Source organism: Narcine bancroftii, chromosome 2 (genome assembly GCF_036971445.1).
Source record: "Narcine bancroftii isolate sNarBan1 chromosome 2, sNarBan1.hap1, whole genome shotgun sequence".
Classification (NCBI taxonomy): Eukaryota; Metazoa; Chordata; class Chondrichthyes; order Torpediniformes; family Narcinidae; genus Narcine; species Narcine bancroftii.
In genome coordinates, this window is record NC_091470.1 from 82,801,817 (window position 1) to 82,824,450 (window position 22,634).

At 39.3% G+C, this 22,634-nt stretch overlaps 1 protein-coding gene across 13 annotated transcripts in view; it reads right to left on the reverse strand.

Annotated features, from left to right (window-relative positions):
- rbm25b (RNA binding motif protein 25b) overlaps positions 1 to 22,634 on the reverse strand; it is a 100,691-nt gene that overhangs the window by 49,641 nt on the left and 28,416 nt on the right. For 7 of the 13 annotated variants that reach the window (XM_069917280.1, XM_069917271.1, XM_069917268.1 and 4 more), the window contains 4 exons: positions 7,001 to 7,121; positions 5,724 to 5,789; positions 4,238 to 4,287; positions 3,351 to 3,380 (listed from right to left, as the gene is read on the reverse strand). In XM_069917280.1, coding sequence (XP_069773381.1) covers positions 3,351 to 3,380; positions 4,238 to 4,287; positions 5,724 to 5,789; positions 7,001 to 7,121 — 267 coding nt within the window. Of the gene's footprint in view, positions 1 to 3,350; positions 3,381 to 4,237; positions 4,288 to 5,723; positions 5,790 to 7,000; positions 7,122 to 10,368; positions 10,438 to 14,255; positions 14,304 to 22,634 lie in introns of all 13 variants that reach the window. The other 6 variants (XM_069917277.1, XM_069917274.1, XM_069917278.1 and 3 more) reach the window with 4 other exon arrangements.

The window sequence follows — 22,634 nt, forward strand, 5'->3', positions numbered from 1 at the left end:
CTTAAAATGCATAGTGGGCCCCTCAGAAGCAGTTCACAAATCACTCAATGAATAGTAATATTTTCTTTATGTTACCAAGGTTGGAAAGGAAAGGGTATTGACTGGAGATTTCAAAAATGAAGTTGACAAGCTTTGTAGTTGACCCAGAAATGCAGTTATGTTCTGTGAGTCTACTGCTGATTGACAGCTCAAGTTCAATGAATTCAAGACAAGCATGCCCAAATGGCAGGTCACAAAACTTCCCAAGATATATTTACTTGGAATCTACTGGCTCTGATCCAACCCTAGACATTTCATAGAATCAAGCAGACCACTAGCTATTTGTAATTACCAGCATCTGTGCTGGAAAAATCCACCAAATCAAGCTAAACTGGGTTAGGTCTGGCTCAGTAATGCCAGTTCCATTAAGGAGGAGGAACTGTGAGAGAGAAGAGTGAATCAAGTTATAATTTGAATTACCCAAGACTACATCAATGCTTTGGCCCTATTGTTAAGTGGTTTAATTGATTGTGTTAAAGAAAATTGAAGAGTTAACACCTTTTGATTCCTTAACTCTAAATGGTTTTCTTGATTGTTGCTTAGCTGAACATCAAAGCTGTTGAGGGCAGGGCCTACTTGGGCATCACAACGTGTTTGGATTTACACAGTGTAGGGCCATGCTGATGTGGTTAAGACTGGCTAAACCAAAGAATGCACTGCCTAAACATATTCTAAAAGGAAAGTGCAGACCAAGCAAATGGGAGAAGCTGGTGAAGGACATTCAGAGAATTTAGGGCTAAGTGTTTTGAAACTTAAATATAAACAGTGATGATTTGAAATAAAAATCAGACATGATCTAACTGAACAGCACTGACGACACATGGGGTTGAATGACATTCTTTCTATCATTCATTAGGCACCCTAATATCTCAGGGCCATTAATCACTAGAAATTTCTTTGCAAGAAAAAATTTAGTTCAATATTTAAATTCTACAAAAATGAGTTTTAGCATCTTTTAATTTTAGAGCTTTCACTTTAAACATTTAACCTGGACCATTTGAAAGAAGCAGCAATGCTAAGACGCAGTTTTGTCTTCTTGGTGCCATGATCAGGGAAAGCACTTAGCAGCAATAGAAAGGATAAGGATGATGGACTTCAAGTTCTAGCCATGACATAACTGCAAAGATGGATGGTATTCTGCAGTTGGATGATAGGGAGTATATTATAGCAGAGAATCTCAAATAGATATTATTTCCATTTCCTGACGTCTCGTGTTTATGAGACAGAGGAAAAAAAAGTATAGATTTACTCGACAGATGTTGCCAGCAGGCAACTTTTGACTGGCATCATTCTTAGGAGAGGTAAAACTTCCATCAGTTCAAAGAGCTAAATCACATCAAAGATGATATGAACACCTTACAATAAAACTTCCTAGTGAAAACTTGACCTAAATTAAGTGGAGAAAAGGAAACCCATGTCATAAGGGTGTATGGCTTGTAAAGTTGAAGGGGATTTAGGCAATAAATCATGGAAAGCAGAGGAAATAAAGTTAACACTTTGGTTTTTGAGTGGGGGGTGGGGGAGGTATAGGCACAGGTAGACAAAGAATGGTAGGATTTCTGCATTTAGGTGAGGAACGATGGAGGAAAGATTTAAAAAGTTGTAACAATATTAATTCAGGAAATTATCACCATTATGGGGAGCAATTATATGTAACCAAAAGATCAATTCATAAGGTAAACAGATTGAGCCGAGAAAATATAAAAGAGGGTCTTGTACTCAAGGCCACCAAACTGATGCAGAGAAACAGCAGACCAAATATGAGATGCAACATCAACAGCACGGGAAAAGAATAAACATTGGCAACAAAATCATGCAAGGTGTAGAACGCACAGAATACATACAAGGCTGAAGGAAAAGGTTAGCAATAGGAGAGCATTTGTTCAATTAAATGTTGGATTATTGAAGATAATATAGATGCGAGCCAAAGTTGGAAGAAAATGCTCTACCAGGTGAGATATATTTAACTGAAGTAAATAGAAAATAGCTACTTGAAAGGAATCATAAAATCAATAGAAAGAACAAGCAGATAAAAAGGATACAGAGCACATATGCAACATCCAATAAAAGGACTGTAGCCACCATGTGATGCAAGAAAAAGAACTTCCAAACTGTCCTCATCATCTCACAGCTCAGGTGAGGGAGCATGCAGTGTTAAAACAGCTTTGAAAAATGGGAAGGTAAAGGGCTCACTAAAAAGGAACACTTGGGTTTTGAAAGGTTGACATAAAAAAGTAATTGAGCAATCTAAAGAAATTAGATAACATACCACTGTTGGTAAAAATCAAGGCAAGATTAAGATCATTTCTAATTGCACAAAAATAAAAAGCCCAAAACAGCAGTTCATTGTGAAGACAGAAAAATCAGGTGTGGTTCTAAATAAATACTTTGCAAATATCAAGGATGACAATACAGTTTGTTTTGGACATATGTTAAAGAAATCTAGCACTTACAATTATCACAAAATTGTACCCCAGGCGAGGGAGAAGCTCTTACCACCATTTTACAATTCTCTTCAGCGACAAGTTTGGTGCCAGACAGCTAATAAGATCACCTTAGTTCAATAGGTACAAAGTGATAAACGAAGTAATTATAGCCCAGCCGACCCAACAATAAGTTGTACATTATTGGAATCATTTCGGAGGTGCAGTGCACATTATTTAGAAAGACAATCAAGTACAATTGGAATTAATTTTTAAAGATTGGAACGTGCTTTCTTTTTTAAATGATTTCAAGTAGAATTGAAAATGTTGGGCGTTTGATGTTGATTTTTATCAAGGTGTTTGACAAAATCCCTCACAGCAGAGAGATCAGGAAAGCACACAGCAACCAAGGGAAAACTAGACCATAATTAAAAAGGTTATACCATCATTGGCAAGAAAATAAGCTGCAGGAAGTTATTTCATAATTTGGCAAGAGAGAGAAAATGCAATTAAGATGCATGTGGATAATATGGTTTCAATGTACAAGGTACTGTATAGAATACAAAACTAGGAAGGTTATGAGAACTTTAAAAGTATGGTAAGACATACAGCTTGAGCCACCATTCTACAGGAATAACGAGGTCACTTGTGTACAATTCTAAAATCACATCAGAGAAGAGGTGATATAGCAGTCTTAGAAAGTACTTATGAGGATTACACCAGGGCCATGCGTGGGGAGTCTATTTCATAAATGCAGTGTAGCAGTTATTTAATTGGGGTGTAAAAATGCTGACAGTGTAGAAGAGGACTTGCAGGACAGTCTATTTCCCCCGAGTGTAGGAGACAATACCTAGAGGTCAGATTGAGATAAAAGTTGAAAAAATCTACCTGGAATGATGGGGGTCTGTAACTTGTTGCCTAAAAGGGAGGTGGAGACAGAAACCCTCATTACCATTTTTTAAGCATCTGGATAAGTTCTTTACAAACATCGACTTACAGGGAGGGCCCTGTATCATGAGCTGGGTAATGGATTTGCCTCAACATCATTTTGAATGTCATGAATACAATGGGTTAAATAGACTCCTCATAATGGAAATGTCTTTGATTCAATGACATGCTTGCCAGCTCAGGATGAATGACTGCAGATATAAACTGAACTAATACACTAAAAACTTCCTATTTGGTACCATAAGGCAATAGGTGACCACAACCCATCTGAGGCAAACACCATCTACAACAGGTAATTCAAAGCACTGACACAATTTCTAAATCTACTGACTAGATCATAGAAGCAATTTTGGGGGTCTCCCAGGTCAACATTTTCAGAACTGAAATTTATTCATTCTCAGTTGTCTTATGAATAGGCATGTCACTTGCATGGCTGATAACATGCTCCCAAAACAGGAACTCAAAGTTCTATCATAGAGAGATTGTCAACTCTAAGATGTTCTCAACGCTTCCTTAATGAAGTGCAAGTTCACCAACTTATGAACATCCCTGGTCCATGACTACTCCAAATGAACTAGCAGCATTTTAAAACCCTTTGTTGGGATTATACAGATCAGTATAAAACCATCACGAAAGCATGATCTCCCCCTTCACCAAGAATCCCTTGCCCCATCAGTGCTGTACCCATATTGACCTTTTCACCGAGAGAGTTAGAGTGAAAGTCATCCTTGACCTCGAGGGACAGCACAACAAGTATAATCTCTGGTACAAACATTCAATAAATCTTTAAACACAGTTGAATTATACTAGATATTGACCATACTTACAGTTGTGGCAGGAGTCATTATTCCCATAGGAACAGGAATCATAGGTGCCCCTAGAAATAAACAATTTTAAACATGTCAAGGAGATCACTACCCTAAACTCCTGACTCAATAAAGCTACTCATTCACACTGATACTAGGCAAACAAATCAGAATAGTTTGATAAATCTCCAGTGTTTGCAACTTGGTGACTTTAATTAAATGGTTGCAGAGATGGTGAATTTTTCCCAAACTGTCTCAAAAGGTCCCAGTGAATTGGAAAGATGGAAATCTAACATCTTTATTTGGGAAAAAGGATACAGAAAGGAGGAAAACAGGCTAGTTACTTGCCTTGTCATTGGGAAAATGCTGAAATGCATTAGACAGCAGAACATTTAGGCAATCATATACAATCAAGCAAGCCAACAGCTCTGAAAATGAAACTATGTGCAAAGTAGATAGAGGAACTAGCAATACAGTGTGTATTTTATCTCCAATAGGAACAGAAAAGGTTACAGTAAAGGTAAGAAATTATAGCATTAATGACAAAATGTCACCCTAAAAATAGGTGAGAAACATTTATTTTCACGTTGGCAGGTCACAGGGATTTGTGATGTAGCCTCAAAAATTTACAATATATAATATTGGCTTAGATGAATATACTGAATGCATTGCAGCCAAACTTGCTGACAACACACAAATAAGACTGGAAGGAGGCGATACAAAGAATGTTAAGTTAGTGGGCAAAAATTTGGCAGATGAAATATAAAGTGGTGAAATGTGAGATTACCAACTTTAATAGAAAGAACAGAAAAGCAAAATGTAGCTTTAATGGTAATAACAAACTGCTGGATGTCTTCTACAGAAAAAGCAAAATAGAATCAGGTCCAGCAAGTAATTATCAGGAAAGCAAATGGAATGCTGGCCTTTATTGCAGAGGGGTGGAGTAAAAATGCAGATGAAGACTTGCTACAGCTGCAAAGGGCGTTAATGTGACCTTTTGTGTAATTTTAATCGATTTTAAGCATTAGAAACCCTTCAGAGGTTCCCAAGATTGATTTACAGGATGAAAAGGTGTAATATGAAGTAAGACTGAACAGGCTGAAGGCTATAATATGTATTCATTCATGGGACATAGAGATTGAAGGAAATGCCAGAATTTATTGTCCATTCCTGCCCGATTGCTTCTCAACTGAGATAGTTAAGAGTCAACCTTATCAGTGGATCTGGAGACACATTGAAGCCAGATTAATTAAAGTTGTCACATTTTGTTCCATGATGGAGATTTCCAATGGCAATCTGGTAATTTCACCAATTTGTTTTGCTTAAAAATTCCAGATATACACAATTAGTTGAATTTAATTCCTAGCTGCCACAGCAAGTTCTAATTCACATTCTTGATCAATGTTTCAGAATCATGACTGTTTGCCCAGTAACTTAACAATTACACTTCTGTAGCTCTTGCACTCATTGAAGTTCAGAAGAATGAGGTGATTTTATTGAAACTTACGATTCTGAGGGGGTTTGACACAGTAGATGTTGAGAGGATGTTTTTTCTCATGGGGGAAACGCGAACCTGGGGGGCACAGTTTCAGAATGAAAGATCACTCATTTAAGATGGGTACCAGGAGGTATTTCTCTCAGGGAGTCTAGAATCGAGAGGCTGGTTCAATTAATTTATTCAAGAACAAGAGTTTTTTTTAACTACAGGTACTCCCCGACTTACGACCATAATTCAGACCGAAGGATCGGTCATATCTCGGAATGGACATACATTAGAATTGCGTACGTACCTTGTTAGTTGGCGTGTCAGGATCCGGAGGCTGGGCACGGCTCTCTTGATTCCTGTGCGCATGCATGATGGGTTTGCATACTGGAGTTCAGTTGGCGCATGTGGAAGAGTTAAGCTCCCCAATATTGAATATGCGTCCTTAAAACAGCACGTGCCAAGTGAAAAATCATGCATGCGGCCAGAAATCAAGATGGCCGCATCCAGCCTATGGACCTCGAGACGCTGACCAACAAGTAAACATATTTTGGCTCTTACGTGCTCTGTATCCCTGTTAGTTTGTCAAATACAACATAAGCAACATAAATTTTATATTTCTTTTTTTTTTAAATTGTTCATATGTGAGGATGGACATGAGTCACATAGGTCGTAGGTTGCAAGTCAGGGAGTACCTGTATACTGTTGCTAAGAGTTACAGGGATTGAGCAAGGAAGTGATCAGAATCCATGATCAGATCAGCCATTATCATACTGTATGTCAGAGCAGGTTTGAGGGACTGCATGGCATACTCTGGCTCCTATATTTTACATTTTTTATGTATTCACAACCAGCTCTCCAAGATCGAATTAATGTGACCAAATACCCTGTTAACCAACAGTATTATGCTCCAACACAATATTGCTTATTTAGTAGAAAGGAGCATTTAAAAATGAGTAGTAACCATCACTAATTTTCTTTGAAAATTAAAATTCAGTATCATGTCTTGAACTAAGGTAGCTTCTCTTCGGTATTATTTTCATTAAACATTCCTTGGGGTAACAGATTCCACAAAAGTTTATGAATTGATTCCTAGATTTATTAGTACTCATTTATTAATGGACCCTAATTTTCACACCTCCAATCCAAATAATCAATGTGAAAACCTTTGCTCTTCCCCTCCTATCCAATCCCTTCATAATATTAACAATTTACAGAACTGCATAATTCACAATGATTTAATTTGCACTAATAAACATCCTCAACAGCTTACTTAACAATCAATAATCAAATATACACACCAGGTGGCACAGAAGGTGGAAAGCTTGCAAACTGTGGAGGAGGAATACCCGGTGGCAATGGTGGTATCCCCAAAGGAGGACGATTCATATGTGGAGGAAATGACATTTCTTCAGCACCAATCTGTAAGAGGCAACATTGTTTAAAGTCAAAATTTTCAAACATTGGTATGATGTTCTGGGCAGTATAGATTTTGTTTTAGATGCAGAACAATGCATAACAAAGTATAATTTTCAATTGTCAACGCATTTTAAACTTAAGTGTTAGTCATTTGCCCCTTTTACACAGAAACACCATTTAATCAGCATGTGAATCACCCGTGCCAGGTCAGGTTGTTCGCAGTGGACCACCTATACTCGAAGCCAGGTTAGGTCGTCTGCAGTGGACACCCGTGCTCGAAGCCAGGTCGGGTCGTTCGCAGTGGACCACCTGTGCTCGAAGTCAGGTCGGGTCGTTCGCAGTGGACACCCGCGCTTGAAGCCAGGTCAGGTCGTTCGCAGTGGACCACCTGTGCTCGAAGTCAGGTCGGGTCGTTCGCAGTGGACCACCCGTGCTCGAAGCCAGGTTGGGTCGTTCGCAGTGGACACCCATGCTCGAAGCCAGGTCAGGTCGTTCGCAGTGGACCACCTGTGCTCGAAGTCAGGTCGGGTCGTTCGCAGTGGACACCCGTGCTCGAAGCCAGGTCAGGTCGTTCGCAGTGGACCACCTGTGCTCGAAGTCAGGTCGGGTCGTTTGCAGTGGACACCCGTGCTCGAAGCCAGGTCAGGTCGTTCGCAGTGGACCACCTGTGCTCGAAGTCAGGTCAGGTCGTTCGCAGTGGACCACCCGTGCTCGAAGCCAGGTCGGGTCGTTCGCAGTGGACCACCTGTGCTCGAAGTCAGGTCGGGTCGTTCGCAGTGGACCACCTGTGCTCGAAGTCAGGTCGGGTCGTTCGCAGTGGACACCCGTGCTCGAAGCCAGGTCGGGTCGTTCGCAGTGGACCACCTGTGCTCGAAGTCAGGTCGGGTCGTTCGCAGTGGATCAAGAAAAGCTAGGTCAGTGTGACCTTTTACATGAGAACTCAGCATCACAGTGCAAAAGGAGGCAGGACTTGCAGTGTTACAGCAATGTCGACGACCCGGGAAAGCGGGTAAGCCTTTTACACAGGAGCCTAGGCAAAATGTGCATCGGCTCTGATACTATCTTGCTGAGCAATTACCAAGATGAAAATGACCCCTCATCCCATATTTGTGGGATTCACACAGATAATTGAAGGGATTTCTTTTCTTTGGCTTGGCTTCGCGGACGAAGATTTATGGAGGGGTAAATGTCCACGTCAGCTGCAGGCTCGTTTGTGGCTGACAAGTCCGATGCGGGACAGGCAGACACGGTTGCAGGGGAAAATTGGTGGGTTGGGATTGGGTGTTGGGTTTTTCCTCCTTTGCCTTTTGTCAGTGAGGTGGACTCTGGGGTGTAAAAGGGTCATGATTCGTTGCTAGCATCTTCATCTATCATGTTACGGGAAAGTTTTTTTTTACAAATTAGCACAAATCCTTACTGCTCCCTACAATTCCTTGGTGTCATGTTTAGCTCAAGAGCAACAGTCAAAAATTATATAAAATGCATTATAGTACATTAAGCTATATAGGATCATTAATTATTAATACTCCAAGATGAGTTCAATATAATGTAATAATAGCTTTAACTCATTCTTTCAACATAATGTAAAGCTCAACATTTTATAGGACATAACATGAAAGATACAACTTACATGTATAGACTATGATGTACAAAAATAACACAGATGATTTAACCATACATCAGACAAAGCTGACACCAAGGTGATATTTGGACAGATCATGAAAAATCAGAAACAGATTGAGTATTTTTGAAAGATATTGATTTTCAGAAGGTCTATGGTGCCCTTGGACAATAGTCAAAGTTAATATACAGGCACAGCAATCAGGAAGGCAAGTGTGAATATTCTGTAAAAGTATTTGAATACAAAAGTAAAGGCATCTAATTTCAGTTATACAGAGCCCTGATGAAAAATCACGTCTGGTCCCATTCATTAGAGATTGCAGTGAAACCAGCAATTTCGTCAGATCGAGTGCCTTAAAAGCACTGCCAGGTAGAGTGGAATCACAGATCTTGTGAGGAGCTGTTGAGGTTAAATACACAGACTTCAGTAAAAATGACAAATAATGAGCAGATAAGGATTTAAATTTCATTTCCCCTCTTCGCAGAAGAAATTAATATGATATGGGAGCTAGAGCAATGGTGTGGTTGTCCTGTATGATATCAGAGCTGTTTCCAGTGATCCCAGTGACTATGCCTGTGGTGTGCCCAGCTACTGCTCTATGTTGGACTCACCATGGAGCGCACACAATATGGAAAAATGGGGCTGTTGGTGGGTTTAACAATAATAGTCACACCAATGGTACAGAAAAAAATGATTGACAAGGAAGAGTGGACAAAGCAGGAGTCCCCGTGGTCATTCACCTCTCAAACAGGTTTTGGATACCATTAAGAAGGATGGACTCTCAACAGAAGCGGTAGCAGCAACGAAGTTGTGGCACCATGGTTGGCTCAGATGCACAAGGGATGGAAAAGTTTAGTCAGGCAGTACGATGGGGGAGTTGATCATAAGGAGAAGAAACAGGCTGTGGCCAAAAACAATTCCAGAATGGTGTTATCTCCCTGATGGCATGTTCAGAGACTTCAGTTCCAGTCCAGAACTTTCTAAAGAAAGGATAACAGACAGGAGTCATGGCACACATTGGTGTTGACAACATCAGTAGAAAGAAGGATGAGTTCTGAAACATGAATTTAGGAAATCAAGCAGAAAGTTAAAAAGCAGGACCTCTGGGATGAGAATCACGTCTCAGATGGATACAGAAGGTGAGAGCATTGTCCTTGGAGGCGTGATTAAACAGATTGCAACTATACACTTTAAAGTTTAGATGAAGAGTAGTTTCATTGGAGCACACAAAATTCATGTATGAAGAGATATAGGAACACAAGCAGGGGTGTCTAGAACAAAGAGCTAGAATCTCAAGATATTGTGCCATTAGGACCCAAGATGAGAAACTTCATCCAAAATGGGAGATCTAAAGATTGAGTTAAAAGATGAGATATGGTTTACTGAACAGTAGATGCAAAGGATTAAATGGCCTCCTGTCTCCATGATGTTCCTCACAACCAAGCTTAATACTAAAAGCCAAAAACATTTTTTTTTTAAATTACAGTTGAAGGATATTGATCCAACCTTGTTTTGGTGGTGAAAGACCATTTCAAGTCCTTCCTGAAATTTGCTTTTGTTTATTAAAACTGGTACATCTTCTTTCTACATATTTTTACCACATTAATAACATAATAACAATAAACAAACCTGTAATAGCCTGGTTTGATGCACCAGTCTGTCAACCCAAAGATGTGCAGCAACCTTTAAAAAGATAAACTTGGGAATAATAAAGCAATTAGCGCGAAGGGTTGAAATCCAGCGCTGTCTGCAAGGAGTTTGTACGTTTCTCGGGGTGTTCCATTTTCTTCCCACCCTTAAAAACATACAGGGGTTGTTGGTTAATTGGGATATTTGGATTTCATGGGTTTGTGGGCTGGAAGGGCCTGTTAGCTTTCTTTGAAGTACAACTTTTCAAAAAAAATTAGTTAAGAGTCAAACACTATAAACAACCCATTCTTTTGTTTGACACACTGTTGCTTTAACATGAATGAAATACAAAGATTAGTCATTCATCATGCAACAGAGATAATGTTGATATGAACCCTTATAGCCCCTTGCTTGCACAATTGCTGCTTGACCCACTGAATTTGTCCAGGAGTGCGTTTTGATTCAGGAAGGATACTTGTGTTCCCATTTTTGTTTAGTTTTACCATTTTTGTTTAGTTTTACCATTTGTTTCCTCATTCAGGAAGGATACTTGTGAAGGCCAAATGACTTCTCAGAATGATACATAACGTAAGTGCTTATATTAAGTGGATATTACAAACTTGACTTGTATCCCTCAAAGTATGTCAAGATATTATCTCCTTGAAATTCTTAAAAGCATAAAAAAACAAATGGTAATAGGGAAGCAGCTTTTGTTCTCAAATTAAATATAAATGTGTATAGTTGACCATTTCCTTCTTCAAGCAGCAAAAGTTTATTATCAATTTTCCATTTCTCCTGTTTTCTCAACATTTCCTCTGGCCTGCTGTATTCATATGCTCTAACTCTGCATACTTTTCCATCATCTTTACATCCCTAAATTTATTCAACAATTATTCTACTGTTAACCTCCTGTTTTTACATTTTCTTCCTTATTCCCTTGGCCAGTTTCTAAAGCTTGTAAACTTCTTGTTCCAATGGTCAAGGTGCAGAACGCAGATTGAATGGCTCACCTCTAGTGATCTCCTGTGCTTCTATTGTTTTCTGGTTTGAATTTCCAATACTTATTCATACATTTTATCTTTCAGATTAAAAAGTTAAGATAATTGCTTCTGTCAGTCATCAAAAATCCACAGCTAAACTTCAGAACCATCCTGGCTATTATTTGCACTTCAATCGTCATAAACATATTCACAAGAAGGTACTTTTGAAAATTTCTATTTTCTAAACAACTGATTGAGTTGGAGTCATTGAATATATTCAATGTAGAGACAAAAGGCAAGAGAGTTAAAGAGCACAGGGAGAAAATTGGAAAGTGCAGTTGAGGACAAGGACATTTTCTTACTGCATGGCAGAGCAAACTTGAGGGGCTAAATGGATCACTCCTACTCCTTTTTATCTTCAAACTGTGGTAAGCAGCTGAGCAGAAAAAATATTCCATATGTACAGCCAATTAATTGGTAAGAATGCAATTTGAAAATAGGATACATTCTACATAATCAGATAATCCAAAGTCAGGAAGGATATGGAAGCTATGGAGAGGGTGCAGAGGAGATTTACCAGGATGTTTCCTGGAATGGAAAATGTCTTGTAAGTCAAGGTTAAGAGCAAGTTTTCTCTTTGGAGCGAATAATGAGAAGAGACTTGGAGGTCTACAAGAATCTGAGGGGGTATAGATAGGGTAGACAACCAGCACCTTTTTCCCAGCACAGAAACAGGAAACACCAGAGGACACATGTACAAAGTAAAGGGTGGGAAGTTTAGGGAAGGCATCAGGGGTATTTTTTTTTGTAGGTGCCTGGAATACATTGGTAAGGGATTGCTTCAGGTGGGATGTGAGTGGGAAGGGAAGGTTGAGAACCACTACTCTGGACCCAATTGTTATTGAAATATTTTGCTTGAGAAAAATTGTCATTGCCCATTTCCTTTGGAGTTATGAAACCATGCACATAATGAGTCAATTAGGTACGATTAAAATAGTGTTTTTTTTCTTTCTACCCACATACCACCTGAAGCAATCCCTTACTAACCACAGAGCGCCTATGGCACAGGGATTGCTTCAGGTGGAATGTGAGTTTAGAGGGCAGTTTGAAAACCACTGCCTTCTGGAGATGAGTGGTCTGCCTCCACTTACAATGCAGCATCAAGAGAATTCTGGGAACCTTAGAAGCACAAGGAAAAGGACTCCCAATTGCATTTCTTTATGTTGTGTTCCATCTGTTGGTTCTTTTCCCATCCTCCTAATCTGTCATGTCAGTCTGCAGACTCCATTTCCTCAACACTACCCCTTCCTCCACCTATCTTCAAGGCATCCACATCAACTACAAAGCCATCAATTCCATCATCTAAATAATTTACATTCCACATGAAAAGCAGAAGATTCAATACAGACTCCTGCAAAACATCACCAACAGCCAGTCAGAAAAGGCCCCCTTTATTCCAATTTTTTCCTTTCTGCACAGTAGCCAATTCTCCCAATTTTCAAATCCATAGCTCTGCACAAAATGACGATTCAAGTGCTCATCTAGATAACTTTATAGGTTTCTGCTTCAATTACCCTTTCAAGCAATTGAGTTCCGTACTCCGAATAATGTCAGACATTCAAAAGCCAGATTCTAACTCTTTCAAATGTGTTGGCTTTCAAATTAAAGGGAGGAAAGTTATCAGTAAAGAATTTTTTTTTTTTTAAGATCGCAACGCTTAATTAACAGAGGATTGTAGGATTTTTGCTTCATGGCTGTTCAGAATATAGAACAGCCATCAAAAGCTATGACTGGGGGGGGGGGGGGAGAGAAATTGCAAGGAAACCATCAGACTCTTTACATCATGGCTGGTGAGCAGATCAACCATCACCCATTTTAAAACGGGCTTGAATTCTAATTTTGCTTTGCTCCAATGAAAGGATTTTGATCGTAAAGATTGTTTATTTTTCTCTGCCCCCAGGTCTGACCTGACCTTTTGACTATTTCCAGTGTATTCCATTTCTAATTCTATCATGATGAGCTTGCCAAACAAAAACCCACATCTTATTCAGGTTTGAAAGCTTCAATTATCCTGCTATGTGAGAGTTCCAGATTTCCAATATTACCCTGAGTTTTTGATTCCACTATGAGCAGCAGTGCCAGTTAGTAGAACTCAAGTGACCAAGGTTCAATCCCGACGAGGTTCTGGGCGGAGATTGCACGTTTTCCTTTTGGCACACATATACTTCCCACATCCCTCCCAAATTCGTACAGGTTAGTAGATTAATTGACCATTATAACTGTTTCAGTGTACAGGAAGGTCCTAGAATTTAAGAGTAAAAAGGAATTAGTGCAGAATGAATGCAAATAGATGCTCGATGATCAACAATGATTCTGTGGGCTGATGGGCCTAATTCCTTGCTGCATCACAATGAAACAGTCTGTCATTATTTATCTTTTATGTACTAATGTGCAACTTTCTAAATCTCAAGGTCTCATGATTGAAAGTTGGGGCAGACTCAATGGGCTGAATAGCCTATTTCTGTTCCTTGTATTATGGCCTTAATATCTTCTCCCATCCAGGTAACTTGTTGATCCATTCTTCCACCATTCTCACCTTGTTTCAATAAGTCAGATATGATTTACTTGAAAGCAGAGCCACATTCATCAGCTTAGTCACTATTCCCAATGATTGTTTCTATTCGTTTCCTCAATACTGACAAACATATATTCTGGATTCTCTGTTACATTTAATGTATTAATACCTTGAAGGCACAATTAGTTGTGAAAGTTTAATTCTCAATAGTCAACACTATATTGAATCCATTCAGTGTCATGGTTCATTTTTTTTCAACACACCCTACTATTTGTGTTGTAATGTTCTATGGTTCATCATTTACTATATCGAGAACATCAAAAAGTACTCACCCACTCAATTACCTTACATGAAAATCAAAAACTTCAGACGCTGGAAATCTGAAACAAAAACAGAAAATGCTAGAAAAACTCAATAGGCCAGGTTTCAAATGCAGAAAGAGGAACAGACTAAATGTTAGAGATCAAAGACCCTCCAGTAGTAAGAGAGAAAAACAAGGCCAGGGCACATGGAGACAGCAACACTGTGATAACACTTCTTTGTATATGTTGCTAATAGCAGGCTCGTGCTAAATGCCCATCAAACTGTATCCATGGAGAAAGAAAGAAAAACAATCAACATCACAGATAGAGTAGAAATGCCCAATTCTGAGACAGAAAGCAAGTTACCTAAAGTTGGAGTACTATTGTATTCAAAAGGCTGCAATGAGCCCACATTACGAGGTGCCGTACGTCTAGTTTTTACTGGGCCCTGTAGAGTGCAGGAGGACAGAGTTTCGTCAGAATAGTCATAGAATGGAAATTTAACATGACAAACAGGAAGGTCAGGGTATATCAGAAATCACTCTAATACACCAAGGGTAATAGACTAGACGCGAAGTGCAAGTGATTTGCTGGTTCACGAGGAAAAGCTGTTTGAGCCTCTGAATGATAAAAGAGGCAAAAGGACAGATGTTGCATCGCCTGAAGTCACATGAGAAAGTTCAATAATACTGAGTTGTCAGTGGAGACTAAACAAGACTGAAAATGCTGGAAAACTGGAGCAACACAAAATGCTGAAGGAATTCAGCAGGTCAGGCAGCATTCGTGGTAAGTAATAGATACTCAGCACTTTGTGCTGAAACCCTTCATCAGGATTCATTTAATAGTTTGTTTGCTTTAATCTTCATACATTTGCAGTTTTTAAAAAAAAATTCCAGTTACTTTACTTCAACTGCATGTTGCGATACACAAGCTGAGCAACCTTTTCCCCGAATTTCACACAGTCCTTTGGAATATCATTTTATGGAATATAATTATTTGTATTTTCTTCAGCATGGTTGGTTGAAACAGAAATTGTTTTTCCTGTTTAATAATATATGAAATTGTACTATCAATAAATACTACTCTGCTACCTTCAATATGCTTCGCTCTCAATACCTTAAAAAAGCAAAATGAAAACTTGCAAATGCTGGGGCCCAATGCAGTACACAAAAATTCTGGAGAAACTCAGCAGGTCATGCAGCATTCAAAGAAAGTATTAGGCAGTTGCCATTTTTGCCCCAAGCCTTTCAATTACTCAATACATTAACCCAGCTTGACACACAATAAATGTTTCACATGTAGCTATTTATCTTTTTTTCAAATACAATGCCAAAAAAAAACATTTGTTTTCATTTCAATGTATATTCTGGTTAAGTCTTTGTTTGATGCCTATCTCATGTCAAGCAAGAACTGAAGAGCTTTCTTTGATGGATTCTTGAGGCTTTCAACAATGATTTTTCTTGCTCCAGTGTTTTTCACTCCTGTTGTCCTTGGTTCTAATAGACAATGGTAAGTCCTACGTGGTGATGATCAGTCCAGTTATTAGGTATCAGTGACTAAATCAGACATCCTAGCATACTATTACTTCAAAAATCTTTTAACATGCTACTGCCTTGATTGAGGATATTGACCCACAGTTTTATGCTCATCTCACTGTATTTTAAGGTTATATTTCAAGTATTTCATTGGCATTTACCCTTGCCTTCTACTTTCTCGTCAAGTAGACAGACCTTTCCAAAGGATTTGGTTCTTTCCAATCTTGGCAATGGAATCAGAGGATTCGTTTCTCTGCCTCGCGGACACGAGCCAAGGTTTTTACAAGGTCAGAGCAAAGATCTTCCTTGGTCTTGTCTGTCGCTCCCAAGGTATTGATGGCCACGGCATACTGGTTCTGTATTCATTCGCTTATCCAAGTGCAGGATTTGCTAAGACATTCCAGAGAAAACAATCTAAGTTTGCACAATCTCTCTTTTAGCTAATACACTCCAATCCAGACAACAACCTGGTGAATGTCTCCTGCAGCCTCTCCAAAGTTTCCAGGTCCTTCCTTTTGCATGGCAACCAGAATTGCACACAATCTACAGGGGACCTTAAAGTTTCATACAAGTTTAACATGACTTCCCAACTTCTATAATTAATATCTTGCCCAACAAAGCCATGAATGATGAAGACCTTAACCATGTGTATTCACTCTCAGGGAACTATGGATTTCACTCCAAGATTCTTCTGTATATCAATGCTCAAAAGGCTCCTGCCATTTAATTTTATTAATCCCCAGGTTAGGAATGATCTGAGATACAAAAATCTGACTTCACATAATTTTGAAGTTAGCAATAATATTTCATGGGTGTTCATTCATGACTGGATAGTTAGTTTGATCATGGGTGGAATTACATAACTAAGAAGTTGCCTGCACGTTCCTCTTACATTTGATCTCCAAACCACACTTGCCCAGATTAACCTTCATCTGTAATTTCTTCACCCAAACTTTTAATTGATCTATATATTTTGACAATCTTCCCCACTATCCACAATTCTGCCCATTTTTGATTCATCAGTAAACTTACTAATTGGACAACTTATATTTTCATCCAAATCATGAATGCCTATTACAAACAACAGGTCCCAGCACTAATCCTTGCACAACACCCCTCCACCACTTCAGTGTCTTCCTTGCACAAACCAATTCTGAATCGAATTTACCAACTGACAATCGATCCCATGTGATTTAATCCTCTAGTGCAAGGCCTTGAGAGCAGAAGATTGCAGTCCAAACTAAAATCTGTTGCTTTATATGGTATCGAAGGAAATACCACATTTTTTTTAGTGAAAATTATCTTTGTCCAAAATGACTGATGATTATAATCTGTTGAATAGCATTAGACACCTGTCATCATGCAAGCACTTGCACAATACACCTTCCCTTCTTCCACTTGAATCCCTTTCATCTTCACCCCCTGAATCTCCGCCATGTACCCCATGTTCCCTTTCTCATTGGAAAACCACAGTCAGTATGAATTGGAAACAAAGTCTCCTCCTCGCTGATCATCAACACAGGTGGACCCCAAAGATGCGTGCTTAGCCCACTGCTCTACTCATTACACATCCATGACTGTGTGGCCAGGTACAATTTCAATGCTATCTACAAGTTTGCCGACAGCATTACAGTGGTCGACAATGAGGAAGCGTACAGGAGGGAGATAGATTAGCTCATTGAATGGTGCAACAATAACCTTGCACTCAACATGAGCAAAACCAAGGAGATGATTGTAGACTTCAGAAGGAAGTCAGTGAGAGCTCACTAGTGGAGAGGGTCAAGAACTTCAAATTCCTGGGTGTCAACATCTCCGAGGATCTGTCCTTGAGCCTCCACATCACAAAGGCGGCTCGCCATTGACTATACTTTGAAGTGTCTGAGGCAGATCAGTATGTCACCAAAGACTCTCGTAAACTTCTATAGGTGTACCATGGAGAGCATTTTGGCTGGTGGCACCACCTCCTGGTATGGAGGCGCCAACTCTTAGGACAAGAATAAACTCCTGAGGGTTGTTAACTCGGCCTGCGACATCACAGGCCCCAGACTTCATTCCATCGAGAAGATCTACACAAGGCAGTGTCTTTAAAAAGTAGCCTCTATATCCTCAAAGACCCCCACCATCCAAGCCTATGCCCTTTTCACTCTGCTACCATCAGGAAAGAGGTACAGGAGCCTAAAGACGAGCCCTCAGCAGCACAAGGACAGCGTCTTCCCTGCTGCCATCAGATTCCTGAATAATCAATAAACCAAAGACACTGCCTTACTTTTCGTGCCCTGTTGCTATTATTTTATAGTAATCCCATAAGATAGCTATATGTATATTTTCACTATGATGCTACTGCAAAGCACCAAATATCATGGGTTGTTCTTGGCAATAAATCCTGATTCAAGGAACTGATTGTAGATTTTAGGAAAGTATACGATCCATTGATCATTGGGGGAAAAAATCAGAGATGGAGAGGGTGAGCAAATTTAAATTCCAAGGAGTCACCATCTTGGAGGACCTTCCTGGACCCAATATACCAATGTCATAGTGAAGAAAGCACATTAGGAGTTTGTGGAGATTCAGTATGAACTTTCCTCAGGAGTTTGCATAGGTTCGGTATGACGTCAGAAACCCTGACAAACATCTACAGATGTGCAGTGGAAAGTGTTCTGACCAGCTGCATCGCAGCCTGGTAAGGGGGCACCAATATCTTCACATGCCCTACAAAAGGTAGTGAACATAGCACAGTACATCATAGGAAAAACTCTCCCCATTATTGAGAAAATATAAATGGAACGCTGCCATCAGAGAGTAGCAGCAATCATCAAGGATTCACATGACCCAGGACATGCTCTATTCTTGCTGCTACCATCAGGAAAGAGGTATAGGGGGCGTGGCCATGCGAAGGACATAGGTAGACATGTTTTGATCGAGAATTTTTACGAAAAAAATGGACAAGTACTTAGAAACCAATGCAGCTGAAAACATAAAATAAAGACTCATCCATGAACATCGAGTGGTGCAAGAATGGTCTAGGGACCAGAGGACCCTGGCAGAGCTGGGTAATCAGGACGAGAACTAAATATTATCCTGAAGAAAATAGAAAATGAAGAACCGATTTGATGGCGTCAAAAATGTAATGAGAGACATGACTGAAAGGATGACTGAAATTAAATAAATCGTTGAAGACTTAACTGAAAGATTGACCCAAGCAAAAACAGACTTGGTAAAAACACAAGATAAGCTAAAAGCTTTGGAGAAAGATGCAAAGTAATGGAAATGGGACAGGTCTTCTGGACAAGATTGACCATATGAAGAAATTTAGCAGACAAAATAATGTCCGAATTATTGGACTGAAAAAAAGAATCAAGGGCAGCGATCCAGTGAACTTCTTTAAAACATGGATCCCACTAGTGCTAGAAGACAAATTCAGAGAAAAATTGCACACTGAAAGGGCTCACTGAACACTCAGGCTCAATCCCAATAGAGTCAGCAATTAATGACCATGACTGGTCCTGGTAAAACTTTTGAGTTATCGGGAACAGGAGACAATTCTGGGAGCAGCATATGAATATTCTAAGCAAAATAATGGCCCATCCAAATTGTCCATGAAAAAGTGCTATTTTTCCAAGATTTTAGTCCTACTTTGAGGAAGCAGTTTGACGATGTAAAAAGACAACTGCCTTCCAAAAATTTGGTAATCGACTATTTTTCTAGACTAAGAACGAGGTGGAAGACATCCTGCAAGGTTTATGAAAAGGTTAGGGTTGCCATAGAGAAAGACTGCAAAGAATGTTTATAATGGGACTAAGTTAAAAAAAAATTTTTAAATCTTGTACTTATTGTTTAAAAGTAAATTTTATTGAAATGTTCACAGAGAGCTCAGAAGAGAAAACTTGGGAAAAGTAGTAGCAAGGGGGAGAATGGCACCTGGAGAGGAGTATTTATAAAAGATGGCGCTAAAGGGAGGGGTGGTTCTTCGAGAGATTCCGCGGCTTTTTTTGTGGACTTTCAAGGTTTTCTACATCAATTATATATCACACCATAGAAGTTGCAAAGATAAAAAAATCTGAAATATCGAAAATGTGTTTTGATGTGGGATAGAAATAGGAATGTCCTTACATGCTACAGGGGAGACCTTTCTGGCAAGACATTACTAAAATATTTACAATAACAGAGGTGGCCTTTAGGGATGACCCAGTGCTTTATCTTTTGGGAATCTTAATTGAAATAAATAATTAACTAAATTCCAAATTTTATTTATTAAAATACCCTTAGCAGTGGCTGAGAATGTATTGCAATTACTTGGAAATCCAACTCCCCTCTTCAGATAGCACGATAGACTGCTGAGATGAGTAGAAAAAAATTACACATAACCTAAAGAACAAATATGACACAGTTACCACGATAAGGCAGCCATATTTGGATCATATAGGGGCCCAATTATAAATATAACTAAAATAATAAAAAGGACAATAATAGATGCTACTATAGTATAAACTCACACAACTTCCCCATATAGAATTTTTAATGATCAACAGAAATGTAAACCCTGACACTGCGTGGATTTATACTGTGAAAGGGAGAGGGAGGAGTTATTTTGTTTTTTGTAAAGATATATATACTTCTTTTTCTTCACGGACGAAGATTTATGGAAGGGGTAATGTCCACGTCACCTGCAGGCTCGTTTGTGGCTGACAAGTCCGATGCAGGTTGCAAGGGAAAATTGGTGGGTTGGGTGTTGGGTTTTTCCTCTTTTGTCAGTGAGGTGGGCTCTGCGGTCTTCTTCAAAGGAGGTTGCTGCCCGCCAAACTGTGAGGCGCCAAGATGCACGGTTTGAGGCGATATCAGCCCACTGGCGATGGTCAATGTGGCAGGCACCGAGCTTTCTTTAGGCAGTCCTTGTACCTCTTCTTTGGTGCACCTCTGTCTCGGTGGCCAGTGGAGAGCTCGCCATATAACACGATACATATATATACACACACACACACACAGATATAACATATAGCACAACTCCAATTATCCAAAATTGGATTCTATGAAATCCTCAGTTATCCAATTATTTTTAAATTTTGGTTAATGAGGATATCAGAAAAGTCAGAAATTCTCATTTATATGAAATTTTTCGGAGCTGAACTGACTGGGGACATCAGGCTGCCAGTGGCAGCCAGCATTTTTTTGGTGAAAATTAAACATTATTTTAATGCTTAAAAAGCCTTCCCTTGTTGTTTGTTATTTAAACAATGTTACAAATGATTTGCTGTTGCTACTGGTCTGTTTTTAAAAAAAATTTACCAGTTCTCCGGAAAAAACCGGTCCTGACCATTTTAGATAATGGGAGTTGGGGGTGTGTGTGCGCAGCACGATATATACACATACACAGTGTCATATAAATATATATATTTTAATATTGGAGAGTTTTTCTATGTATATTTATGGAAGAGGTATAGGTGCCCCAAGACTCATGCCACCAGGTTCAGAAATAGTTGCTTATCCCAACACAATCAATCTCATTCAAACTACTACTTTGCACATTATTAATTACTGAATATTATTTCCTTTCTATTGCAGTTTGTTCACATTTTTCCCTTTTGTATATGCATCCTTGAGTACAGTTCACAGTTATCAACGAGTAGAAATTCTGTCTGGCCTGCAGAGAGAAGAATCTCAGGGTTGTATGTGATGTTAGGTATGTACTCTGACAATAAATCTGATCCTCGAACATTACATTTAAACCTTGACTAGAGAAAAATAACAAAAACTTGGCCACAGATTGTATCACAAATAAAGTTCTAAATTTTCGAGAGGGGAACTGGAGTCATCATCTACATTTTCATCTCCTGTCTTTGTAGAGCAAGTATTATTGGGGTGCTTAAAGATGTCACTGCAGTAACCATCTTCAAGAATGGTGACAATTCTGAATGCGATAACTAGAGAGAAGTGATGCCTGCCACAGGGAAGATTGCTGCCAGGGTATCCTCCCAAGGGTCGGACAGCTGGAGATGGATCCTGCCCATCTAGTACAGTTATGTACTCTCAAGCTTCATTCATAACCTCCATTAAATAAAAGGCACATGACTATTGTGGGCCCTGCATCCCATCTTCTAAACATTCAATCATACTAAATAGATTAACTACAGGTGTACTGTAATTTTGGCGTACAAGTCAACCCAATTTTTCAGCCTTGTTTTAAGGGTTTTATGGCATATCTGGCATACAAGTCGGCCCCAATATTCTAGATGCCTGGGTTGGGCTGTTGACCGGCGTATATGTTGACCCCCAAAGTTCGCAATGCCTGAGATTGGCTGTTGACAGGCATATATGTCAATTCCCAAAGATCGTGCGGATTGATCTGCTGGGCATTGGATGGAGGCGATTGCTATCATGGAGGGTCTCACGACAAAAGTATGAAGAAAGTTTTAAATTGAAAGTAATAGAAATGGCCAAGAAAACCAACAACTGGGCTGCTGTAAGAAAATTTGATGTGGACAAGAAGTTGGTAAGAGATTGGAGGAAGAAAGAAGAGGCTTTAAGAAAAATATCATAAAGGCAATGTTTGTTGAGAAAATAAATCACTCAGCCAGAGTTGGAAAATCATGTTGCAGAATGGGTAGTGAACAGAGGCAAGATTACTACATAGTCACCCGAAATAAAATAAGAATATTTGCACCTCAGTGGGCAAAGTTGCACCCAGACCTCAGTAAAGATTTTGAGGCTAAAATAGGCTGGTGCAATCATTTCATGAACAGGAAAAGTCTGGTCTTAGGACAAAAAAATCCACAGAAACTACCAAAGTTGTAAATTTTCACCAGTTTATTATACGGAACCAGCAGAAACACCAGTTTGCATTGTCAAATATCAGAAACATGGACGAAACCCCCATGAA